The following is a 26368-nucleotide window of genomic DNA, read 5'->3' on the forward strand; positions in this document are numbered from 1 at the left end:
CTTCCTGTAGAACAGGAGACACATGTTGTTTATCTTCCTGTAGAACAGGAGACACATGTTGTTTCTCTTCCTGTAGTAGTCTAGCTGGAGAATAGGAGACACATGTTGTTTATCTTCCTGTAGTAGTCTAGCTGGAGAATAGGAGACACATGTTGTTTATCTTCCTGTAGAATAGGAGACACATGTTGTTTATCTTCCTGTAGAACAGGAGACACATGTTGTTTCTCTTCCTGTAGAACAGGAGACACATGTTGTTTTTCTTCCTGTAGAACAGGAGACACATGTTGTTTCTCTTCCTGTAGTAGTCTAGCTGGAGAATAGGAGACACATGTTGTTTATCTTCCTGTAGTAGTCTAGCTGGAGAATAGGAGACACATGTTGTTTATCTTCCTGTAGAACAGGAGACACATGTTGTTTATCTTCCTGTAGAGCAGGAGACACATGTTGTTTATCTTCCTGTAGAACAGGAGACACATGTTGTTTATCTTCCTGTAGAGCAGGAGACACATGTTGTTTATCTTCCTGTAGAACAGGAGACACATGTTGTTTCTCTTCCTGTAGAACAGGAGACACATGTTGTTTATCTTCCTGTAGTAGTCTAGCTGGAGAATAGGAGACACATGTTGTTTATCTTCCTGTAGAGCAGGAGACACATGTTGTTTATCTTCCTGTAGTAGTCTAGCTGGAGAATAGGAGACACATGTTGTTTATCTTCCTGTAGTAGTCTAGCTGGAGAATAGGAGACACATGTTGTTTATCTTCCTGTAGTAGTCTAGCTGGAGAATAGGAGACGCATGTTGTTTATCTTCCTGTAGTAGTCTAGCTGGAGAATAGGAGACACATGTTGTTTATCTTCCTGTAGAATAGGAGACACATGTTGTTTATCTTCCTGTAGTAGTCTAGCTGGAGAATAGGAGACACATGTTGTTTATCTTTCTGTAGAACAGGAGGCACATGTTGTTTATCTTCCTGTAGAACAGGAGACACATGTTGTTTATCTTCCTGTAGAACAGCAGGCACATGTTGTTTATCTTCCTGTAGTAGTCTAGCTGGAGAATAGGAGACACATGTTGTTTATCTTCCTGTAGAGCAGGAGACACATGTTGTTTATCTTCCTGTAGTAGTCTAGCTGGAGAATAGGAGACACATGTTCTTTCTCTTTCGGTAGAACAGGAGACACATGTTGTTTATCTTCCTGTAGAGCAGGAGACACATGTTGTTTATCTTCCTGTAGAATAGGAGACACATGTTGTTTATCTTCCTGTAGAGCAGGAGACACATGTTGTTTCTCTTCCTGTAGAACAGGAGACACATGTTGTTTCTCTTCCTGTAGTAGTCTAGCTGGAGAATAGGAGACACATGTTGTTTATCTTCCTGTAGTAGTCTAGCTGGAGAATAGGAGACACATGTTGTTTATCTTCCTGTAGAACAGGAGACACATGTTGTTTATCTTCCTGTAGAACAGGAGACACATGTTGTTTCTCTTCCTGTAGAACAGGAGACACATGTTGTTTCTCTTCCTGTAGAACAGGAGACACATGTTGTTTCTCTTCCTGTAGTAGTCTAGCTGGAGAATAGGAGACGCATGTTGTTTATCTTCCTGTAGTAGTCTAGCTGGAGAATAGGAGACACATGTTGTTTATCTTCCTGTAGAATAGGAGACACATGTTGTTTATCTTCCTGTAGTAGTCTAGCTGGAGAATAGGAGACACATGTTGTTTATCTTTCTGTAGAACAGGAGGCACATGTTGTTTATCTTCCTGTAGAACAGGAGACACATGTTGTTTATCTTCCTGTAGAACAGCAGGCACATGTTGTTTATCTTCCTGTAGTAGTCTAGCTGGAGAATAGGAGACACATGTTGTTTATCTTCCTGTAGAGCAGGAGACACATGTTGTTTATCTTCCTGTAGTAGTCTAGCTGGAGAATAGGAGACACATGTTCTTTCTCTTTCGGTAGAACAGGAGACACATGTTGTTTATCTTCCTGTAGAGCAGGAGACACATGTTGTTTATCTTCCTGTAGAATAGGAGACACATGTTGTTTATCTTCCTGTAGAGCAGGAGACACATGTTGTTTCTCTTCCTGTAGAACAGGAGACACATGTTGTTTCTCTTCCTGTAGTAGTCTAGCTGGAGAATAGGAGACACATGTTGTTTATCTTCCTGTAGTAGTCTAGCTGGAGAATAGGAGACACATGTTGTTTATCTTCCTGTAGAACAGGAGACACATGTTGTTTATCTTCCTGTAGAACAGGAGACACATGTTGTTTCTCTTCCTGTAGAACAGGAGTCACATGTTGTTTCTCTTCCTGTAGAACAGGAGACACATGTTGTTTCTCTTCCTGTAGAACAGGAGACACATGTTGTTTTAGTGGAGAACTATGTGATGAGAATCCTTCACTTAAAGTGTTTTGAAAAAGCTTCAACTGTTCTCTGAGGTATTCGTTCTCTTCTGTCAGGCGTGTGCGTGTGCGCCTGCGTGTGCGCGTGTGCTTGCGTGTTATCCTCATCCGTCCTGTCGGTCCTCCGGCTTGCCTCCTTTGTGGAATTACAAAAGCACCGTTCAGACACAACAAATGAGCCTCTCTCTCTCTCTGTCTTCTTCTGTGGTGGTGTTATTTGTGTTTTGATTCATTCTTCTTCTTCTGTGGTGTTGTTGTTTAGGCATCAGCCTGCTGATCCCTCCAGAGGCCATCCCCAGGGGAAAGATCTATGAGATATATCTCACCGCTCAGAGGAAAGAAGATTTAAGGTGGGCTCTTTAACTTTAACTAACTGGATGTGTGTGTGTGTGTGTGTGTGTGTGTACGTGTGTGTGTGTGTGTGTGTGTACGTGTGTGTGTGTGTGTGTGTGTGTGTACGTGTGTGTGTGTGTGTGTGTGTGTGTGTACGTGTGTGTGTGTGTGTGTACGTGTGTGTGTACGTGTGTGTACGTGTGTGTGTGTGTACGTGTGTGTGTGTGTACGTGTGTGTGTGTGTGTGTACGTGTGTGTGTGTGTGTACGTGTGTGAAAGTGTGTGTGTGTGTGTACGTGTGTGTGTGTGTGTGTGTACGTGTGTGTGTGATCCCATCTGCCACCCTGTCCGCAAAACATGCACACACACACACTAACACACACACACACACACACATACATGTATATATACATACAGATACACGTATATATACACACACATACACGTATATATACACACACACACTAACACACACACAAACACACACACACACACACACACACATAGACAGAGACACACACACACACAGACACACACAAACACATACACACACACACACACACACACACACACACACACACACAGACACACACAAACACACACACAAACAGAGGAACAGTAGTAAATTAGGATTCAGTAGTTTATTCTCAGTAGTTTATCACCACAGAGTAAGACTAGTTTATCACCATAGAGTAAGACTGTAGTTTATCACCATTGAGTAAGACTGTAGTTTATTACCATAGAGTAGGACTGTAGTTTATTACCATAGAGTAAGACTGTAGTTTATTACCATAGAGTAAGACTGTAGTTTATTACCATAGAGTAAGACTGTAGTTTATTACCATAGAGTAAGACTGTAGTTTATTACCATAAGACGTAGTTTATTACCATAGAGTAAGACTGTAGTTTATTACCATAGAGTAAGACTGTAGTTTATTACCATAGAGTAAGACTGTAGTTTATTACCATAGAGTAAGACTGTAGTTTATTACCATAGAGTAAGACAGTAGTTTATTACCATAGAGTAAGACTGTAGTTTATTACCATAGAGTAAGACTGTAGTTTATTACCATAGAGTAAGACTGTAGTTTATTACCATAGAGTAAGACTGTAGTTTATTACCATAGAGTAAGACTGTAGTTTATTACCATAGAGTAAGACTGTAGTTTATTACCATAGAGTAAGACTGTAGTTTATTACCATAGAGTAAGACTGTAGTTTATTACCATAGAGTAAGACTGTAGTTTATTACCATAGAGTAAGACTGTAGTTTATTACCATAGAGTAAGACTGTAGTTTATTACCATAGAGTAAGACTGTAGTTTATTACCATAGAGTAAGACTGTAGTTTATTACCATAGAGTAAGACTGTAGTTTATTACCATAGAGTAAGACTGTAGTTTATTACCATAGAGTAAGACTGTAGTTTATTACCATAGAGTAAGACTGTAGTTTATTACCATAGAGTAAGACTGTAGTTTATTACCATAGAGTAAGACTGTAGTTTATTACCATAGAGTAAGACTGTAGTTTATTACCATAGAGTAAGACTGTAGTTTATTACCATAGAGTAAGACTGTAGTTTATTACCATAGAGTAAGACTGTAGTTTATTACCATAGAGTAAGACTGTAGTTTATTACCATAGAGTAAGACTGTAGTTTATTACCATAGAGTAAGACTGTAGTTTATTACCATAGAGTAAGACTGTAGTTTATTACCATAGAGTAAGACTGTAGTTTATTACCATAGAGTAAGACAGTAGTTTATTACCATAGAGTAAGACTGTAGTTTATTACCATAGAGTAAGACTGTAGTTTATTACCATAGAGTACGAGTTATACATAGTAAGACTGTAGTTTATTACCATAGAGTAAGACTGTAGTTTATTACCATAGAGTAAGACTGTAGTTTATTACCATAGAGTAAGACTGTAGTTTATTATTGCAAAAATCGCTGAAGTTGGAGACTTTTATCTCCCTCACCAACTTCAAACATCAGCTATCTGAGCAGCTAACCGATCGCTGCAGCTGTACATAGTCTATTGGTAAATAGCCCACCCTTTTTCACCTACCTCATCCCCATACTGTTTTTATTTATTTACTTTTCTGCTCTTTTGCACACCAATATCTCTACCTGTACATGACCATCTGATCATTCATCACTCCAGTGTTAATCTGCAAAATTGTAATTATTTGCCTACCTCCTCATGCCTTTTGCACACATTGTATATAGACTCCCCCTTTGTTTTCTACTGTGTTATTGACTTGTTAATTGTTTACTCCATGTGTAACTCTTTGTTGTCTGTTCACACTGCTATGCTTTATCTTGGCCAGGTCGCAGTTGCAAATGAGAACTTGTTCTCAACTAGCCTACCTGGTTAAATAAAGGTGTTCTCAACTAGCCTACCTGGTTAAATAAAGGTGTTCTCAACTAGCCTACCTGGTTAAATAAAGGTGTTCTCAACTAGCCTACCTGGTTAAATAAAGGTGTTCTCAACTAGCCTACCTGGTTAAATAAAGGTGTTCTCAACTAGCCTACCTGGTTAAATAAAGGTGTTCTCAACTAGCCTACCTGGTTAAATAATGTACTGTAGTTTATTGCCATAGAGTAGGACTGTAGTTTATTACCATAGAGTAAGAATGTAGTTTATTGCCATAGAGTAGGACTGTAGTTTATTACCATAGAGTAAGAATGTAGTTTATTACCATAGAGTAAGACTGTAGTTTATTGCCATAGAGTAGGACTGTAGTTTATTGCCATAGAGTAAGACTGTAGTTTATTCTCAGTAGTTTATTACCATAGAGTAAGAATGTAGTTTATTCTCTGTAGTTTATTACAATAGAGTAAGACTGTAGTTTATTACCATAGAGTAAGACTGTAATTTATTACCATAGAGTAAGACTGTAGTTTATTACCATAGAGTAGGACTGTAGTTTATTACCATAGAGTAAGACTGTAGTTTATTACCATAGAGTAAGACAGTAGTTTATTGCCATAGAGTACGACTGTAGTTTATTACAATAGAGTAAGACTGTAGTTTATTACCATAGAGTAAGACTAGTTTATCACCACAGAGTAAGACTGTAGTTTATTACCATAGAGTAAGACTGTAGTTTATTACAATAGAGTAAGACTGTAGTTTATTACCATAGAGTAGGACTGTAATTTATTACCATAGAGTAAGACTGTAGTTTATTACCATAGAGTAAGACTGTAGTTTATTACCATAGAGTAAGACTGTAGTTTATTACCATAGAGTAAGACTGTAGTTTATTACCATAGAGTAAGACTGTAGTTTATTACCATAGAGTAAGACTGTAGTTTATCACCATAGAGTAAGACTGTAGTTTATTACAATAGAGTAAGACTGTAGTTTATTACCATAGAGTAAGACTGTAATTTATTACCATAGAGTAAGACTGTAGTTTATTACCATAGAGTAAGACTGTAGTTTATTACCATAGAGTAGGACTGTAGTTTATTACCATAGAGTAAGACTGTAATTTATTCTCAGTAGTTTATTACCATCATACATCTAACGTACTTTATTTTTTACACTGCATGGCCTTGTTAATAACAATGATCAATGCAGCTCACAGTGACAGATGTGTGAAGTTAAAGTAGACCTGTGTCAGATTATCTAGATGTGTGAAGTTAAAGTAGACCTCTCTCTCCCACCCCAACCCCTCTCTCCCACCCCAATCTCTCTATCCCACCCCAACCTCTCTCTCCCACCCCAATCTCTCTTTCCCACCCCAACCTCTCTCCCACCCCAACCTCTCTCTCCCACCCCAACCTCTCTCTCCCACCCCAACATCTCTCTCCCGCCCCAACCTCTCTCTCCCACCCGACCTCTCTCTCCCACCCCAACCTCTCTCTCCCACCCGACCTCTCTCTCCCACCCCAACCTCTCTCTCCCACCCCAATCTCTCTTTCCCACCCCAACCTCTCTCCCACCCCAACCTCTCTCTCCCACCCCAACCTCTCTCTCCCACCCAAACCTCTCTCTCCCGCCCCAACCTCTCTCTCCCACCCGACCTCTCTCTCCCACCCCAACCTCTCTCTCCCACCCGACCTCTCTCTCCCACCCCAACCTCTCTCTCCCACCCCGACCTCTCTCTCCCATTCCAACCTCTCTCTCTCACCCCAATCTCTCTCTCCCATTCCAACCTCTCTCTCTCTCTCCCACCCCACCCCAACCTCTCCTACCCCAACCTCTCTCTCTCTCCCACCCCAACCTCTCTCTCCCGTCCCAACTCTCTCTCTACCATTCCAACCTCTCTCTCCCATCCCAACTCTCTCTCTACCATTCCAACCTCTCTCCCACCCCAACCTCTCTCCAACACAAACCTCTCTCCCACCCCAACCTCTCTCCCACCCCAAACCTCTCTCCCACCCCAAACCTCTCTCCCACCCCAAACCTCTCTCCCACCCCAAACCTCTCTCCCACCCCAAACCTCTCTCCCACCAAAATCTCTCTCCCACCCCAAACTCTAAACCAACCCCAACCCCAACTTCTTCCTCAACCCCTCAACACCCCCTCTCCTCCTACCCTCACCTAACCCTTCCCCACTACCCACCTACCAACCCTTCCTCCCTTCTCCCTTCCTCCCCTACCGTCAACTAACCCCTCCTACCCTCTGCCTGCTCCCCATAACTCCTCCTCCTCTCTCCACCCATGCAGGTTACCCCTGGCGGGCTGCCAGACCCTGCTAAGTCCCATAGTGAGCTGTGGTCCTCCGGGGGTGGTTCTGACGCGGCCCACAATTCTCAGCATGGACCATTGTTCTGACGCCTGTCCTGAGAACTGGGCCATCAGGCTGAAGAAACAGAACTACGAAGGCGTCTGGGAGGTGAGAACAGATGACTGTAGACAACAGAGAAATAACACAATGTGATGGGAATACTATAGGAGACTATTTGGTCAACGTCTATGACCCTACACACACATACGAACACACGCACACGCGCACGCACACACACACACACACACACACACACACACACACACACACACACACACACACGTGAGAGGATCTGGATTATAGCTAGAGTACATTATTTTATTTTAGTAATTTTGCAGGCTTTTGTTCCAGCCCTACTAACACAGCTGATTCAACTGATAATGGTCTGGATTTAAACCCAGAGCTACTGTGTCTATCCCTGGTGTTGACAAAACATCCAATCACAGCCAGCCGTCACCGGGAACCCCATAGGAAGGTGCACAATTGTCATCATCCAATGGTAGGGGAGGATTTTACCAAGGGGGCTTACCTTTGCTCATCACGCTCTAGAAACGTCTTGTGGTAGGTGAGGATTTTACCAAGGGGGCTTACCTTTGCTCATCGCGCTCTAGAAACGTCTTGTGGTAGGTGAGGATTTTACCAAGGGGGCTTACCTTTGCTCATCACGCTCTAGAAACGTCTTGTGGTAGGTGAGGATTTTACCAAGGGGGCTTACCTTTGCTCATCGTGCTCTAGAAACGTCTTGTGGTAGGTGAGGATTTTACCAAGGGGGCTTACCTTTGCTCATCGCGCTCTAGAAACGTCTTGTGGTAGGGCTGGGCGCCTGCAAGCTAACTTCCGTTGTCAGTCTAACAGTGTTTCCTCCTAATCACATTGGTGTGGGTGACTTCCGGGCAATTTGATATCGATAGTAGTGTGGCCAGGAAGGTCATGTTTCAGAGGACGCATGACTCGACTTTCACCTCTCCGGAGCCCATTCGGGTAGTTGCAGCGATGAGCAAAGGATGGAATTCGGAGAGAAAATGGGGTAAACAACATTCGCCATGTGGCCGTACCATACTGAACACGCCTGATCTCGGGAACTAAGCAGGGTCGGGCCAGGTTAGTACTTGGATGGGAGACCTCCTAGGAGGTGCTGTCAGCAATACTAGTCATTTCATTGTTTTTACTTTACTAAAGACCAATCATGCACAGTTATTCAAATGTATACCATACTATTGCAAAAGGAATTAAATTATTTCTTCAAATGTCTCCTCTGTCACTTATATTGCAAAAAATTGGTACCTCTTAAACCCTGTGTTTCTGACCCACCCCCCCACCCCCCCACCCCCCCACCCCCCGACACCAATTACAAAGAACCCTCTATACAGTACTGTCCCCTGGGCTACAGAGCAGTTCTCCTCTCTACTCTACCTGTAGACTACATTAGAAAGCAGTGCAGAGATCCAACCTCCCCTCACCTTCATATCAATAATTCAATGTCTGTGTGTCTGGTTAGGAATATTGTATGTCAGAGAGTAGTGACAGAGAGAGGAAGAGAGGTAGAGAGAGAGGTAGAGAGAGAGGTAGAGAGAGAGAGAGAGGGGTAGAGAGAGAGAGAGAGAGAGAGAGAGGGAGAGGGGTAGAGAGGGAGGGAGGGAGGGAGGGAGGGAGGGAGGGAGGGAGGGAGGGAGGGAGGGAGGGAGGGAGGGAGGGAGGGAGGGAGGGAGGGAGGGAGGGAGGGAGGGAGGGAGCAAGAGAGAGAGATGGGAAGGGAAGGGGGATGGAGGGAAGGAGGGAGAGAGAGAGGTAGTGCGAGAGAAGAGAGATGGGGGAGGCAGGAGGGAGAGAAAGAGAGGTAGAGCGAGAGAAGAGAAGACAGGCTATGTGCACACAAAAGGAGGTGGAAACTGATGAGCTGCACTTCCTAACCTCCTGCCAAATGTAAGACCATATTAGAGACACATATTTTCCACTGATTACACAGACCCACGAAGAATTCGAAAACAAACCCAATTTTGATAGCAGCAAGATGTGTGACCTGTTGCCACAAGAAAAGGGCAACCAGTGAAGAACAAACACCATTGTAAATACAACCCATATTTATGAATATTTATATTCCCTTTTGTACTTTAACTATTTTCACATCATTACAACACCGTATATAGACATAAAATGACATTTGAAATGTATTTATTCTTTTGTAACTTTTGTGAGTGTAATGTTTACTCTTAAATGTTATTGTTTATTTCCCATTCGTTTGTTATCCACTTCACTTGGTAACGTTAACATGTCTTTCCCATGACAATATCGCCCTTACATTCAGACAGACAGACAGACAGACAGACAGACAGACAGACAGACAGACAGACAGACAGACAGACAGACAGACAGACAGACAGACAGACAGACAGACAGACAGACAGACAGACAGACAGACAGACAGACAGACAGACAGACAGACAGACAGACAGACAGACAGACAGACAGAAATAGAGGGATTAATACTGATAGTATGGGTACTCAGACAGGAAGAGAGGGATTAATACTGATAGTATGGGTAATCCGACAGGAAGAGAGGGATTAATACTGATAGTATGGGTACTCAGACAGGAAGAGAGGGATTAATACTGATAGTATGGGTACTCAGACAGAAAGAGAGGGATTAATACGGATAGTATGGGTAATCAGACAGGAAGAGAGGGATTAATACTGATAGTATGGGTACTCAGACAGGAAGAGAGGGATTAATACTGATAGAATGGGTACTCAGACAGGAAGAGAGGGATTAATACTGATAGTATGGGTACTCGGACAGAAAGAGAGGGATTAATACGGATAGTATGGGTACTCAGACAGGAAGAGAGGGATTAATACTGATAGTATGGGTACTCAGACAGGAAGAGAGGGATTAATACTGATAGTATGGGTACTCAGACAGGAAGAGAGGGATTAATACTGATAGTATGGGTACTCAGACAGGAAGAGAGGGATTAATACTGATAGTATGGGTACTCAGCAATGATGTTTAGGCCGAGGTATGTATCGTTTTTTGGTGTGCTCTAGGGCAAAGGTGTCTCGATGGAATTTGTATTTGTGTTGCCATGGTGACTGGACCTTTTTTTGGAACACCATTATTTTGGTCTTACTGAGATTTACTGTCAGGGCCCAGGTCAGTTAGGGCCCAGGTCTGTCAGGGCCCAGGTCAGTTAGGGCCCAGGTCTGTCAGGGCCCAGGTCTGTCAGGGCCCAGGTCTGGCAGGGCCCAGGTCTGGCAGGGCCCAGGTCTGGCAGAATCTGTGCAGAAGATCTAGGTGCTGCTGTAGGCCCTCCTTGGTTGGGGACAGAAGCACCAGATCATCAGCAAACAGTAGACATTTGACTTCAGATTCTAGTAAGGGTGAGGCCGGGTGCTGCAGACTGTTAGAGTGCCCTCGCCAAGTCGTTGATATATATGTTGAAGAGGGTGGGGCTCAAGATGTATCCCTGTCTCACCCCACAGCCCTGTGGAAAGAAATGTGTTTGTTTTTTGCCCATTTTAACCCCATATTTGCTGTTTGTGTACATGGATTTTATAATGTCAAATGTTTTACCCCCAACACCCCTTTCCATCAATTTGTATGACAGACTCTTGTGCCAAATTGAGTTAAAAGCTTTTTTGAAGTCTACAAAGCATGAGAAGACTTTGCCTTTGTTTTGGTTTGTTTGGTTGTCAATTAGGGTGTGCAGGGTGAATACATGGTCTGTTGTACGGTAATTTGGTAAAAAGCCAATTTGACATTTGCTCAGTACATTGTTTTCATTGAGGAAATGTACGAGTCTGCTGTTAATGATAATGCAGAGGATTTTCCCAAGGTTACTGTTACTGGTTACTGACGCATATTCCACGGTAGTTATTGGGGTCAAATTTGTCTCAACCTTTGTGGATTGGGGTGATCAGTCCTTGGTTCCAAATATTGGGGAAGATGCCAGAGCTAAGGATGATGTTAAAGAGTTTTAGTATAGCCAATTGGAATTTGTTGTCTGTATATTTGATCATTTCATTGAGGATACCATCAACACCACAGGCCTTTTTGGGTTGGAGGGTTTTTATTTTGTCCTGTAACTCTTTCAATGTAATTGGAGAATCCAGTGGGTTCTGGTCGTCTTTAATAGTTGATTCTAAGATCTGTATTTGATCATGTATATGTTTTTGCTCTTTATTCTTTGTTATAGAGCCAAAAAGATTGGAGAAGTGGTTTACCCATACATCTCCATTTTGTTTGTTTAGTGTTTTCCAATGTTCCCAGAAATGGTTTGATTCTATGGATTCTTCAATTGCATTGAGCTGATTTTCTGACGTTCTGTTCCCTCTTTCCGTAGTGTATTTCTGTATTGTTTTCGTGATTCACCATAGTGAAGGCGTAGACTCATGTTTTCCGGGTCTCTATGTTTTTGGTTGGACAGGTTTCTCAATTTCTTCCTTAGGTTTTTTCTTTGTTGTTCATCAAACCATTTGTCACTTTTGTTCTTAGGTTGTCTGATTGAAATTCTTTGTTTTGATAGGAAAGCTGAGAGTTCAAATATATTGTTTAGGTTTTCTACTGCCAAGTTTACACCTTCAAAATTTTGTCCAGGAAGTTGTCTAGAAGGGATTGAATGTGTTGTTGCCTAATAGTTTTTTGGTAATTTTCTATCACTACTTTCCTTCCATCTATAGCATTTCTTAATATTATTCAGTTCCTTTGGCTTTGATGCCTCATTTTTTAGTATTGCTCTGTTCAAGTAGACTGTGATTTTACAGTGATCTGATAGGGGTGTCGGTGGACTGACTGTGAACGCTCTGAGAGACTCTGGGTTGAGGTCAGTGATAAAGTAGTCTACAGTATTACTGCCAAGAGATGAGCTCCTATGGTAGTGTACCTACCATAGGAGTCCCCTCGAAGTCTACCATTGACTATGTACATACACAGCGTGCGACAGAGCTGCAGGAGTTGTGACCGATTTTTGTTGGTTATGTTGTCGTAGTTGTGTGTAGGGTGGCATATGGGGGAGGAAACGCTGTCACCTCTAGGTAGGTGTTTGTTCCCCTGTGTGCTGAGGGTGTTAGATTCTACTCCAGTTCTGGCATTTATGTCACCACAGACTAGTACATGTCCCTGAGCCTGGAAATGATTGATTTCCCCCTCTAGAATGAAGAAGCTGTCTTCATTAAAGTATGGGGATTCTAGTGGGTAGCACACATTTTTCTCTGTTGAGATAATTTCATTTTGAATTTCTAGCCAAATGTGAAATGTTCCTGTTTTTATAAATTTAATGGAGTGAGTTAGGTCTGCTCTATACCAAATTAGCATACCCCCTGAGTCCCTTCCCTGTTTCACACCTGGTAGTTTGGTGGATGGGACTACCAGCTCTCTGTAACCTAGAGGGCAACCAGTGGGTCCATCTCCTCTATACCATGTTTCTTGTTTGATGACAATGTCTGTATTTCTGATTTCTTTGGTGAAGTTCAGGTTCCTGCTCTTTAGGCCAAAGGCAGATGACCTCAGATATTCCAGGATGATATAGTGAAGGCTTTGTGTTCCATAAAGTGTCCAATGTTGTTGGTCGTGTGGTTTGGCCTCAGACCAGTAAGTGTCAGCAGAGCCTGCTGAGCATCTGGTACTTGCCATTGGCTTGGGCTAGTGTAAGAGCGGGGGTTGGGCCTGTTTGTCTGCTCACGGCCTGGGCGGATGTGTGATTTCCATGTTGAGGCCCTCTTTGCGGGGGTGGGGGGCATGGGGTGGGTAGGAGGGGCATAGGTATGATCCGAGGGGGCCTATATGAGGTGTGTGCATGGTTGGTTTGGGGGGTTATTGATTGGCTGGTGGTGCTGTGGTCTGGATGTAGGTTAGAGTGTCTTGCTGGTTGATCTGTTGCTACTGTGTGAGTTGTCGGGGCTTCGGTTGAGGGTGATGTCCTTTAGAGGTGGACCTGATCATAAAGGCTGGTCCAGGGTGGCCAGGTAGACATTTGGTTTTGAGGCACAGTCACAGGAAATAGTTTTATGTATGGTGGCAGGGTGGAGAAAAATACTTGCAAGTTGAGGAAAGTAGAAGAAGCTTTTTCAATCACTCATTCATGTTGTGCCCTCAAGGCAAAGGGTGGGGTACTTTGAAGAATCTCAAATCTCAAATCTATTTTGATAGATTTTTTGGTTACTAAATGATTGTGTATATATATATATATATATATATATATATATATATATATATGTGTGTGTGTGTTATTTCATAGTTTTGACATCATCACTATTATTCTACAGTGTAGAAAATAGTAAAAATAAAGAAAAACCCTTGAAATAGTCGGTATCCAAATTTTTGACTGGTACTTTATGTATATACACTACCGTTCAAAAGATTGGGGTCACTTAGAAATGTCCTTGTTTTTGAAAGAAAAATACATTTGTCCATTAAAATAACATCAAATTGATCAGAAATACAGTGTAGACATTGTTAATGTTGTAAATGACTATTGTAGCTGGAAACGGCTGTTTTTATGGAATATCTACATAGGTGTACATAGGCCCATTATCAGCAACCATCACTCCTGTGTTCTAATGGCACGTTGTGTTAGCTAATCCACGTTGATCATTTTAAAAGGCTAATTGATCATTAGAAAAGTATTTTTCAATTATGTTAGCACAGCTGAAAACTGTTGTTCTGATTAAAGAAGCAATAAAACTGTCCTTCTTTAGACTAGTTGAGTATCTGGAGCATCAGCATTTGTGGGTTCGATTACAGGCTCAAAATGGCCAGAAACAAAGAACTTTCTTCTGAAACTCGTCAGTCTATTCTTGTTCTGAGAAATGAAGGCTATTCCATGTGAGAAATTGTCAAGAAACTGAAGATCTCGTACAACGACGTGTACAGTCGTGGCCAAAAGTTTTGAGAATGACACAAATATTAATTTTCACAAAGTCTGCTGCCTCAGTTAGTATGACGGCAATTTGCATATACTCCAGAATGTTATGAAGAGTGATCAGATGAATTGCAATTAATTGCAAAGTCCCTCTTTGCCATGCAAATTAACCTAATCCCTAAAAAACATTTCCACTGCATTTCAGCCCTGCCACAAAAGGACCAGCTGACAACATGTCCGTGATTCTCTTGTTAACACAGGTGTGAGTGTTTACGAGGACAAGGCTGGAGATCACTCTGTCATGCTGATTGAGTTAGAATAACAGACAGGAAGCTTCAAAAGGAGGGTGGTGCTTGTAATCATTGTTCTTCCTCTGTCAACCATGGTTACCTGCAAGGAAACACATGCCGTCATCATTGTTTTGCACAAAAAGGGCTTCACAGGCAAGGATATTGCTGCCAGTAAGACTGCACCTAAATCAATCATTTATCAGATCATCAAAAACTTCAAGGAGAGCAGGTTCAATTGTTGTGAAGAAGGCTTCAGGGCGCCCAAGAAAGTCCAGCCAGGACCATCTCTTAAAGTTGATTCAGCTGCAGGATCGGAGCACCACCAGTACAGAGCTTGCACAGGAATGGCAGCAGGCAGGTGTGAGTGCATCTGCACACACATTGAGGGGAAGACTTTTGGAGGATGGCCTGGTGTCAAGAAGGGCAGCAAAGAAGACACTTCTCTCCAGGAAAAAACATCAGGGACAGACTGATATTCTGCAAAAGGTACAGGGATTGGACTGCTGAGGACTGGAGTAAAGTCATTTTCTCTGATGAATCCCCTTTCCGAATGGTTTGGGGCATCCGGACAAAAAGCTTGTTCGGAGAAGACAAGGTGAGGGCTACCATCAGTCCTGTGTCATGCCAACAGTAAAGCACCCTGAGACCATTCATTTGTGGGGTTGCTTCTCAGCCAAGGGAGTGGGCTCACTCACAATTTTGCCTAAGAACACAGCCATGAATAAAGAATGGTACCAACACATCCTCTGAGAACAACTTCTCCCAACCATCCAGGAACAGTTTGGTGACGAACAATGCCTTTTCCAGCATGATGGAGCACCTTGCCATAAGGCAAAAGTGATAACTAAGTGGCTCGGGGAACAAAACATTGATATTTTGGGTCCATGGCCAGGAAACTCCCCAGACCTTAATCCCATTGAGAACTTGTAGTCAATCCTCAAGAGGCGGGTGGACAAACAAAAACCCACAAATTCTGACAAACTCCAAGCATTTGATTATCCAAGAATTGGCTGCCATCAGTCAGGCCCAGAAGTTAATTGACATCATTTCAGGGCGGATTGCAGAGGTCTTGAAAAACAAGGGTCAACACTGCAAATATTGACTCTTTGCATCAACTTTATGTAATTGTCAAGAAAAGCCTTTGATACTTCTGAAATGCTTGTAATTATACTTCAGTTTTCCATAGTAACATCTGACAAAAATACCTAAAGACACTGGAGCAGCAAACTTTGTGAAAATGAATATGTGTGTCATTCTCAAAACGTTTGGCCACGACTGTACTACTCCCTTCACAGAACAGCACAAACTGGCCCTAACCAGAATAGAAAGAGGATTGGGAGGCCCGGGTGCACAACTGAGCAAGAGGACAAGTACATTAGTATCTAGTTTGAGAAACAGACGCCTCACAAGTCCTCAACTGGCAGCTTCATTAAATAGTATCAGCAAAACATCCGTCTCAACGTCAACAGTGAAGAGGAAACTCCAGGATGCTGGCCTTCTAGGCAGATTTGCAAAGAAAAAGACACATCTCAGAATGGCCAATAAAAAGAAAAGATTAAGACTGGCAAAAGAACACAGACACTAGACAGAGGAACTCTGCCGAGAAGGCCAGCATCCCGGAGTCACCTCTTCACTGTCAGTCTGTTGAGCTGTAGCGTGTCCTGTCAGTCTGTTGAGCTGTAGTGTGTCCTATCAGTCTGTTGAGCTGTAGCGTGTCCTGTCAGTCTGTTGAGCTGTAGCGTGTCCTATCAGTCTGTTGAGCTGTAGCGTGTCCTATCAGTCTGTTGAGCTGTAGCGTGTCCTGTCAGTCTGTTGAGCTGTAGCGTGTCCTATCAGTCTGTTGAGCTGTAGCGTGTCCTATCAGTCTGTTGAGCTGTAGCGTGTCCTGTCAGTCTGTTGAGCTGTAGCGTGTCCTATCAGTCTGTTGAGCTGTAGCGTGTCCTGTCAGTCTGTTGAGCTGTAGTGTGTCCTATCAGTCTGTTGAGCTATAGCGTGTCCTGTCAGTCTGTTGAGCTGTAGCGTGTCCTGTGGGTCTGTTGAGCTGTAGCGTGTCCTGTCAGTCTGTTGAGCTGTAGCGTGTCCTATCAGTCTGTTGAGCTGTAGCGTGTCCTATCAGTCTGTTGAGCTGTAGCGTGTCCTATCAGTCTGTTGAGCTGTAGCGTGTCCTGTCAGTCTGTTGAGCGGTAGCGTGTCCTGTCAGTCTGTTGAGCTGTAGCGTGTCCTGTCAGTCTGTTGAGCTGTAGCGTGTCCTGTCAGTCTGTTGAGCGGTAGCGTGTCCTGTCAGTCTGTTGAGCTGTAGCGTGTCCTATCAGTCTGTTGAGCTGTAGCGTGTCCTGTCAGTCTGTTGAGCTGTAGCGTGTCCTGTCAGTCTGTTGAGCTGTAGCGTGTCCTGTCAGTCTGTTGAGCTGTAGCGTGTCCTATCAGTCTGTTGAGCTGTAGCGTGTCCTGTCAGTCTGTTGAGCGGTAGCGTGTCCTGTCAGTCTGTTGAGCTGTAGCGTGTCCTATCAGTCTGTTGAGCGGTAGCGTGTCCTGTCAGTCTGTTGAGCTGTAGCGTGTCCTGTCAGTCTGTTGAGCTGTAGCGTGTCCTATCAGTCTGTTGAGCGGTAGCGTGTCCTGTCAGTCTGTTGAGCTGTAGCGTGCCCTGTCAGTCTGTTGAGCTGTAGTGTGTCCTATCAGTCTGTTGAGCTGTAGCATGTCCTGTCAGTCTGTTGAGCTGTACCGTGACCTGTCAGTTGAGCTGTTTCAGCAGGTGGAGCAGACAACTCTCTTCACATTTCTCTTGTCTCTCCCTCTCTCTAAATCTCTTTAATCCAATATTTACTGGATGTTACATCTCTCCTTTCTCTCATCTTAGTTCTTCTTTCTCTCCAGAAGCAGTTTTGTTGCCAGGAAACTAGAGTCCTCTTTCATGTGGTCTGAATTATTTAGTTGATTGTTAAAGTTCTATCACTGTCCACACATGCACCCTGACCCCACTACCACACACAGCCTGCCGATGACCCCACGACCACACACACCCTGCCCCTAACCCCACACCTCTCTCTCTATCCCCAGGACGTCTTGATGATGGGGGAGGAGTTGATCTCGGAGCCGTATTACTGTCAGTTGGAGGCAGAGACGTGCAGAGTGTTCTCGGAGCAGTTGGGTCGTTTCTCTCTGGTGGGAGAATCTCTAAACATGTCCGCAGCTAAGCGTCTCCGCCTGGTGCTCTTCTCTGACGCATACTGCTCTACCCTAGAGTATAACATCAGAGTCTACTGCATGGATGATACACAAGATGTCTTCAAGGTAAGGAACCTAGATACACACACACCTTTGGAACCCCACAGAGGTGTTGTTTCATCCACACACCTTTAGAACCACACAGAGGTGTTGTTTAATCCACACCTTTAGAACCACACAGAGGTGTTGTTTCATCCACACACCTTTAGAACCCCACAGAGGTGTTGTTTAATCCACACACCGTTAGAACCCCACAGAGGTGTTGTTTCATCCACACACCTTTAGAACCACACAGAGGTGTTGTTTAATCCACACCTTTAGAACCACACAGAGGTGTTGTTTCATCCACACACCTTTAGAACCCCACAGAGGTGTTGTTTAATCCACACACCTTTAGAACCACACAGAGGTGTTGTTTCATCCACACACCTTTAGAACCCCACAGAGGTGTTGTTTAATCCACACACCTTTAGAACCCCACAGAGGTGTTGTTTCATCCACACACCGTTAGAACCCCACAGAGGTGTTGTTTCATCCACACACCGTTAGAACCCCACAGAGGTGTTGTTTCATCCACACACCTTTAGAACCACACAGAGGTGTTGTTTCATCCACACACCGTTAGAACAACACAGAGGTGTTGTTTCATCCACACACCTTTAGAACCCCACAGAGGTGTTGTTTCATCCACAGGCTGATTATACCTCCTGCCTGAAATGTGCCACCCGGACACTCGAGCTACCTAGTGTGTGTGTGTGTGTGTGTGTGTGTGTGTGTGTGTGTGTGTGTGTGTGTGTGTGTGTGTGTGTGTGTGTGTGCTCCCCAACTTAAATGAACACCCCCTATGGGCCCTTGTCAAAAGTGGTGCACTATATAGGGAATATGGAGGCATTTGGGAAGAGCCAATATGTGTTCTGAGTGGTTAATGTATCTGCTAAAGAAATGTCTCGCTGTGTAACGACTGATAGAGCTGTGTGATATCGAGATTACCAAACAGCAGGACTTAGTGTTAAATCAACCTGTAAAAACGACAACTCCATAGAGAGGCTGTGGCTTACCACAGGAACAGGAAGAGGAGACTGAGTGGCTAATGTACTCTGGGGCCAGGGGGGAGATGGGTAAATAAGAGGAGAGGAGGGGAGAGGAGAAGAGAGGAGGAGAGGAGAGGAGGGCATAGGAGAGGAGAGGAGGGGAGAGGATAAGAGAGGAGGAGAGGAGGAGAGAGGAGAAGAGAGGAGGAGAGGAGGGCAGAGGAGAGGAGGGGAGCGGATAAGAGAGGAGGAGAGGAGGAGAGAGGAGAAGAGAGGAGGAGAGGAGGAGAGGAGGGGAGAGGAAAAGAGAGGAGGAGAGGAGGGGAGAGGAGAAGAGAGGAGGAGAGTAGGGGAGAGGATAAGAGAGGAGGAGAGGAGGAGAGAGGAGAAGAGAGGAGGGGAGAGGAGAATAGAGGAGGAGAGGAGGAGAGGAGAAGAGAGGAGGACAGGAGGGGAGAGGATAAGAGAGGAGGAGAGGAGGGGAGAGGATAAAAGAGGAGGAGAGGAGGAGAGAGGAGAAGAGAGGAGGAGAGGAGGAGAGGAGGGGAGAGGAGAATAGAGGAGGAGAGGAGGAGAGGAGGGGAGAGGATAAAAGAGGAGGAGAGGAGGAGAGAGGAGAAGAGAGGAGGAGAGGAGGAGAGGAGGGGAGAGGAGAATAGAGGAGGAGAGGAGGAGAGGAGGAGAGAGGAGGAGAGGAGGGGAGAGGATAAGAGAGGAGGAGAGGAGGGGAGAGGAGAAGAGAGGAGGAGAGGAGGGGAGAGGAGAAGAGAGGAGGAGAGGAGGGGAGAGGAGAAGAGAGGAGGAGAGGAGGGGAGAGGAGAAGAGAGGAGGAGAGGAGGAGAGGAGGGGAGAGGAGAAGAGAGGAGGAGAGGAGGGGAGAGGATAAGAGAGGAGGAGAGGAGGAGAGAGGAGAAGAGAGGAGGAGAGGAGGGGAGAGGAGGAGAGCAGGGGAGAGGAAAAGAGAGGAGGAGAGGAGGAGAGAGGAGAAGAGAGGAGGGGAGAGGATAAGAGAGGAGGAGAGGAGGGGAGAGGAGAAGAGAGGAGGAGAGGAGAAGAGAGGAGGAGAGGAGGAGAGAGGAGAAGAGAGGAGGAGAGGAGGGGAGAGGAGGAGAGGAGGGGAGAGGAAAAGAGAGGAGGAGAGGAGGAGAGAGGAGAAGAGAGGAGGAGAGGAGGGGAGAGGAGAAGAGAGGAGGAGAGGAGGGGAGAGGAGGGGAGAGGAAAAGAGAGGAGGAGAGGAGAAGAGAGGAGGGGAGAGGAGACGAGAGGAGGGGAGAGGAGACGAGAGGAGGGGAGAGGAGAAGAGAGGAGGAGAAGAGAGGAGGAGAGGAGAAGAGAGGAGGAGAGGAGGGGAGAGGAGAAGAGAAGAGAGGAGGAGAGGAGAAGACAGGAGGGGAGAGGAGAAGAGGGGAGGAGAGAGGAGGGGAGAGGAGAAGAGAGGAGAGCCCATAGGGGGTGATCATTTATTAAGACATCACAATACCGCATAATGACATCACAATACCCCATAATGACATCACAATACCCCATAATGACATCACAATACAACATAATGACATCCCAATACCCCATAATGACATCACAATACCCCATATTGACAAAGCAAAAACAATTTTTGTTGCATTTTTGCAAAGGTATATTTAAAAGTTGAAAAAATTAAATATCATAAAACACAACCACAGATGCTTTAGAGATCATAAAACACAACCACAAATACAGTTGTCAATAACATGAAACCAAAAAGTCAAGGACACATTCTTTACTCAGACAAGGTAGTTTGTTGGTTTTGAAAATGTAACTGAAGCTATCAAATTATGCATAGTATCTGGTGTTAAAGACAAATAGCTACAGACAACAAAAATAATGACTGATAAATTATTCTGAATGTCCCTCTGCAACATTAGCCACACTATCTGTATGAGACTGGTTTCTGTGGTTTTCCTGCCCTGCCACATCCTGGTCTGTTGACCTGTTTAAAGGTCTTACATCGGCTACGGAGAGCGTGATCACACCCTGAACAGCTGGTGCTCTCATGCATGGTTTAATGTTGCTTGCCTCAATGCGAGCATAGAACAAACTTGTGTCACCTGGCAGCTCACGGCTGGGTTTCCCTTTGTAATCCATGATAGTTTGCAAGCCTTGCTATGTCCGGCGAGCGTCAGAGCCGGTGTAGTAGGATTCAATATTAGTCCTATATTGACGCTTTGCCTGTTTGATGGTTCATCGGGGGAGAAGGCGCAGCGGAATTTCCTATAAGCGTCCTGATTAGTGTCCTGCTCCTTGAAAGCAGCAGCTCAGCCTTTAGCTCAGTTCAGATGTTGCCTGTAATCCATGGCTTCTGGTTGGGATATGTACATCGATTCACTTATTAATGAAACTTATATGGTTAATTCCTCAATGCCATCAGATGAATCCCGGAACATATTCCAGTCTGTGCTAGCAAAATAGTCCCGTAGCTTAGCAACCGCTTCATCGGACCACTTCTGTATTGCGCGTGTCACTGGTACTTCCTGTTTGAGGTTTTGTATGTAAGCAGGAATCAGGAGGATGGAGTTATGTCCGATTTGCCAAATGGAATGCATCACTGTGTTGTGAGTAAAGGTGATCTAGAGTTTTTTCGCCTCTTGTTGCACAGTTGACTTGTAGAAATTCTGTAAGACGGATTTCAGTTTTTCTGCATTAAAATCACCAGGAGTGCCTCCTTTGCGTGAGTATTTTCTTGTTTGCTTATGGCAGAACACAGCTCATTGCTAGGATATTACAGTTCTTCAGGTCCCGTTGATAGGATAGTCTTCAGCGGAGCTCGTCCAGTTTATTCTCCAGTGACTGTACATTATCCAATAGAACAGAGGGTAGAGGGGGTTTATTTACTCCCCTCTGTAGTTTCATCAGGGCGCCAGCACGCCAGCCTCTATTTCACCTCCATAGTTTCATCATAGCGCCAGCGCGTCGGCCCCTCTTGCACCTCTGTAGTTTCATCAGGGCTCCAGCCTCTATTTCACCACTGTAGTTTCATCAGGGCGCCAGCACGTCGGCCTCTATTTCACCTCCATAGTTTCATCAGGGCTCCAGCACGTCAGCCTCTATTTCACCACTGTAGTTTCATCAGGGCGCCAGCACGTCAGCCTCTATTTCACCACTGTAGTTTCATCAGGGCTCCAGCACGTCAGCCGCTATTTCACCACTGTAGTTTCATCAGAGCTCCAGCACGTCAGGCTCTATTTCACCACTGTAGTTTCACCAGGGCTCCAGCCTCTATTTCACCACTGTAGTTTCATCAGGGCGCCAGCACGTCGGCCTATATTTCACCTCTGTAGTTTCATCAGGGCTCCAGCGCGTCGTCCTCTATTTCACCTCCATAGTTTCATCAGGGCTCCAGCACGACGGCCTCTATTTCACCACTGTAGTTTCATCAGGGCTCCAGCGCGTCGTCCTCTATTTCACCTCCATAGTTTCATCAGGGCTCCAGCATATCGGCCTCTATGTCACCTCTGTAGTTTCATCAGGGCTCCAGCACGACGGCCTCTATTTCACCACTGTAGTTTCATCAGGGCTCCAGCACGTCGGCCTCTATTTCACCTCCATAGTTTCATCAGGGCTCCAGCACGTCGGCCTCTATGTCACCTCTGTAGTTTCATCAGGGCTCCAGCACGACGGCCTCTATTTCACCACTGTAGTTTCATCAGGGCTCCAGCACGTCAGCCTCTATTTCACCTCCATAGTTTCATCAGGGCTCCAGCATGACGGCCTCTATTTCACCACTGTAGTTTCATCAGGGCTCCAGCACGTCAGCGTCTATTTCACCTCCATAGTTTCATCAGGGCTCCAGCACGTCAGCCTCTATTTCACCACTGTAGTTTCATCAGGGCTCCAGCACGTCAGCCTCTATTTCACCGTCTCTTTCTCTTCCAAGTGTCGGGGATTAGGGCGTGGTCTGGGGATTATGGGGTGGTCCGGGGATTAGGGCGTGGTCCGGGGATTAGGGCGTGGTCAGGGGATTATGGCGTGGTCCAGGGATTAGGGCGTGGTCCGGGGATTAGGGCCTCGTCTGGGGATTAGGGCGTGGTCCGGGGATTAGTGCGTGGTCCGGGGATTAGTGCGTGGTCCGGGGATTAGTGCGTGGTCCGGGGATTAGTGCGTGGTCCGGTGATTAGGGTGTGGTTTGGGGATTAGGGCGTGGTCCAGGGATTAGGGCGTGGTCCAGGGATTAGGGAGTGGTTCGGGGATTAGGGCGTGGTTCGAAGAATAGGGCGTGGGCCAGGGATTAGGGCGTGGTCTGGGGATTAGGGTGTGGTTCGGGGATTAGGGCGTGGTCCAGGGATTAGGGCGTGGTCCAGGGATTAGGGCGTGGACCGAGGATTAGTGCGTGGTCCGGGGATTAGGGCGTGGTCTGAGGTCGCTGTTCTGATCTCCAGAAGCTATTTTTGGTCATAGGAAACAATGGAGGAAACATTATGTGCAAAAAAATTACGATCAGCGAAAAAAAATAGGTCAGGAGCCTGTAAAACTATGGAGGAGAGGAGAGGAAATGAGAGGAGAGGAGAGGAGAGGAGAGGAGAGGAGAGGGTGGGGGAGGGGGAGGGCTGAGAGTAGAGGTGTGCCGAGACAAAACCAGTGCCAGCGTGCATCTTTCTCATGTCAATCAGTCATGTGTGAGATTCTACGTGGTCTAAATAACTCAACTGGCTAGTTTGCCTGTCTGTAAATAGAAGGGCGGGCTGTACGTTGATCCTGCTGTTCTGATTGGATAGAGTGAAATTCACTCGCTTCCTAATTTCACCCAATCCCTTTTACTGGCATGTTTTATTTAGGTCTGATCATTTAGATGCTGCTGCCTGCTACTCTTATGAGTGAGGACGTTTGTTATCAAGCTGTCAATGTGCATAATATCTAACAGGAGGAGCCACAGGTAGGGGAGAAATATGAAATGCTGTTGAGCATTCTGACTGAGTGACCCCTCCGCACACTAATCTGCAAATGTTTTGCAGTGAGCACGTGCAGGGAGGGAATTTTCCAACATCTATTCTTTAGGCATATTAAAACACTTTGGTCCCCCCCCCCCCCCCCCCCCCCATCACGAGTATCATCCGATCCGACTGTCTCTCCCCCCAATCACGAGTATCATCCGATCCGACTGTCTCCCCCCCCAATCACGAGTATCATCCGATCCGACTGTCTCCCCCCCCCCCATCACGAGTATCATCCGATCCGACTGTCCCCCCCCCATCACGAGTATCATCCGATCCGACTGTCTCCCCCCCCCCCCAATCACAAGTATCATCCGATCCGATCCGACTATCAACTGTCAAAGTATAGGATAATAAATACGAGTATGGCCCTGTCGGCACACCTCTAGTCGAGAGACACGACAGGAGAGAGGAAAGGGAGGGAGTGGATATACAGGAGAGGATCCGCAGTGTAAAACCATACTATTGATGCAGGATAAAACCATACTATTGATGCAGGATAAAACCATACTATTGATACAGGATAAAACCATACTATTGATGCAGTGTAAAACCATACTATTGATGCAGGATAAAACCATACTATTGATGCAGGATAAAACCATACTATTGATGCAGGATAAAACCATACTATTGATGCAGGATAAAACCATACTATTGATGCAGGATAAACCATACTATTTATGCAGGATAAAACCATACTATTGATGCAGGATAAAACCATACTATTGATGCAGGATAAAACCATACTATTGATGCAGGATAAAACCATACTATTGATGCAGTGTAAAACCATACTATTGATGCAGGATAAAACCATACTATTGATGCAGGATAAAACCATACTATTGATGCAGGATAAAACCACACTATTGGTGCAGTGTAAAACCATACTATTGATGCAGGATAAAACCACACTATTGATGCAGGATAAAACCATACTATTGATGCAGGATAAAACCATACTATTGATGCAGTGTAAAACCTTACTATTGATGCAGTGTAAAACCGTACTATTGATGCAGGATAAAACCATACTATTGATGCAGGATAAAACCACACTATTGATGCAGGATAAAACAACACTATTGATTGCAGGTTAAACCATACTATTGATGCAGGATAAAACCATACTATTGATGCAGGATAAAACCATACTATTGATGCAGGATAAACCATACTATTGATGCAGGATAAAACAACACTATTGATGCAGGATAAAACAACACTATTGATGCAGGATAAAACCATACTATTGATGCAGGATAAAACCATACTATTGATGCAGGATAAAACCATACTATTGATGCAGGATTAAAACCATACTATTGATGCAGGATAAAACCATACTATTGATGCAGTGTTAAAACCATACTATTGATGCAGGATAAAACCATACTATTGATGCAGGATAAAACCATACTATTGATGCAGGATAAAACCATACTATTGATGCAGGATAAAACCATACTATTGATGCAGGATAAACCATACTATTGATGCAGTGTAAAACCATACTATTGATGCAGGATAAAACCATACTATTGATGCAGGATAAAACCATACTATTGATGCAGGATAAAACCACACTATTGATGCAGTGTAAAACCATACTATTGATGCAGGATAAAACCACACTATTGATGCAGGATAAAACCACAGTATTGATGCAGTGTAAAACCATACTATTGATGCAGGATAAAACCACACTATTGATGCAGGATAAAACCATACTATTGATGCAGGATAAACCATACTATTGATGCAGTGGTAAAACCATACTATTGATGCAGTTGTAAAACCATACTATTGATTGCAGGATATAAAACCATACTATTGATGCAGGTTAAAACCATACTCTTGATGCAGGATTATAAAACCATACTATTGATGCAGGATAAAACCACACTATTGGTGCAGTGTTAAAACCATACTATTGATGCAGGATAAAACCACACTATTGATGCAGGATAACACCATACTATTGATGCAGGATATAAACCATACTATTGATGCAGTGTAAAACCTTACTATTGATGCAGTTGTAAAACCATACTATTGATGCAGGATAAAACCATACTATTGATGCAGGATAAAACCACACTATTGATGCAGGATAAAACAACACTATTGATGCAGGTTAAACCATACTATTGATGCAGGATAAAACCATACTATTGATTGCAGGATTAAAACCATACTATTGATGGATGCAGGATTAAAACCATACTATTGATGCAGGATAAACAACACTATTGATGCAGGATATAAACAACACTATTGATGCAGGATAAAACAACACTATTGATGCAGGATAAAACCATGCTATTGATGCAGGATAAAACCATACTATTGATGCAGGATAAACCATACTATTGATGCAGGATAAAACCATACTATTGATGCAGTGTAAAACCATACTATTGATGCAGGATAAAACCATACTATTGATGCAGTGTAAAACCATACTATTGATGCAGGATAAAACCATACTATTGATGCAGGATAAAACCATACTAT

At 44.3% G+C, this 26368-nt stretch overlaps 1 protein-coding gene across 1 annotated transcript in view; it reads left to right on the top strand.

Moving 5' to 3' along the window:
* LOC109879096 (netrin receptor UNC5A-like) overlaps positions 1-26368 on the top strand; it is a 114041-nt gene that overhangs the window by 82074 nt on the left and 5599 nt on the right. The window contains exons 9-11 of the mRNA XM_031797274.1: positions 2667-2754; positions 7424-7592; positions 17686-17919. Coding sequence (XP_031653134.1) covers positions 2667-2754; positions 7424-7592; positions 17686-17919 — 491 coding nt within the window. The remainder of the gene's footprint in view (positions 1-2666; positions 2755-7423; positions 7593-17685; positions 17920-26368) is intronic.

The sequence above is a fragment of the Oncorhynchus kisutch genome, linkage group LG19 (assembly GCF_002021735.2).
Source record: "Oncorhynchus kisutch isolate 150728-3 linkage group LG19, Okis_V2, whole genome shotgun sequence".
NCBI classification, from domain to species: Eukaryota; Metazoa; Chordata; class Actinopteri; order Salmoniformes; family Salmonidae; genus Oncorhynchus; species Oncorhynchus kisutch.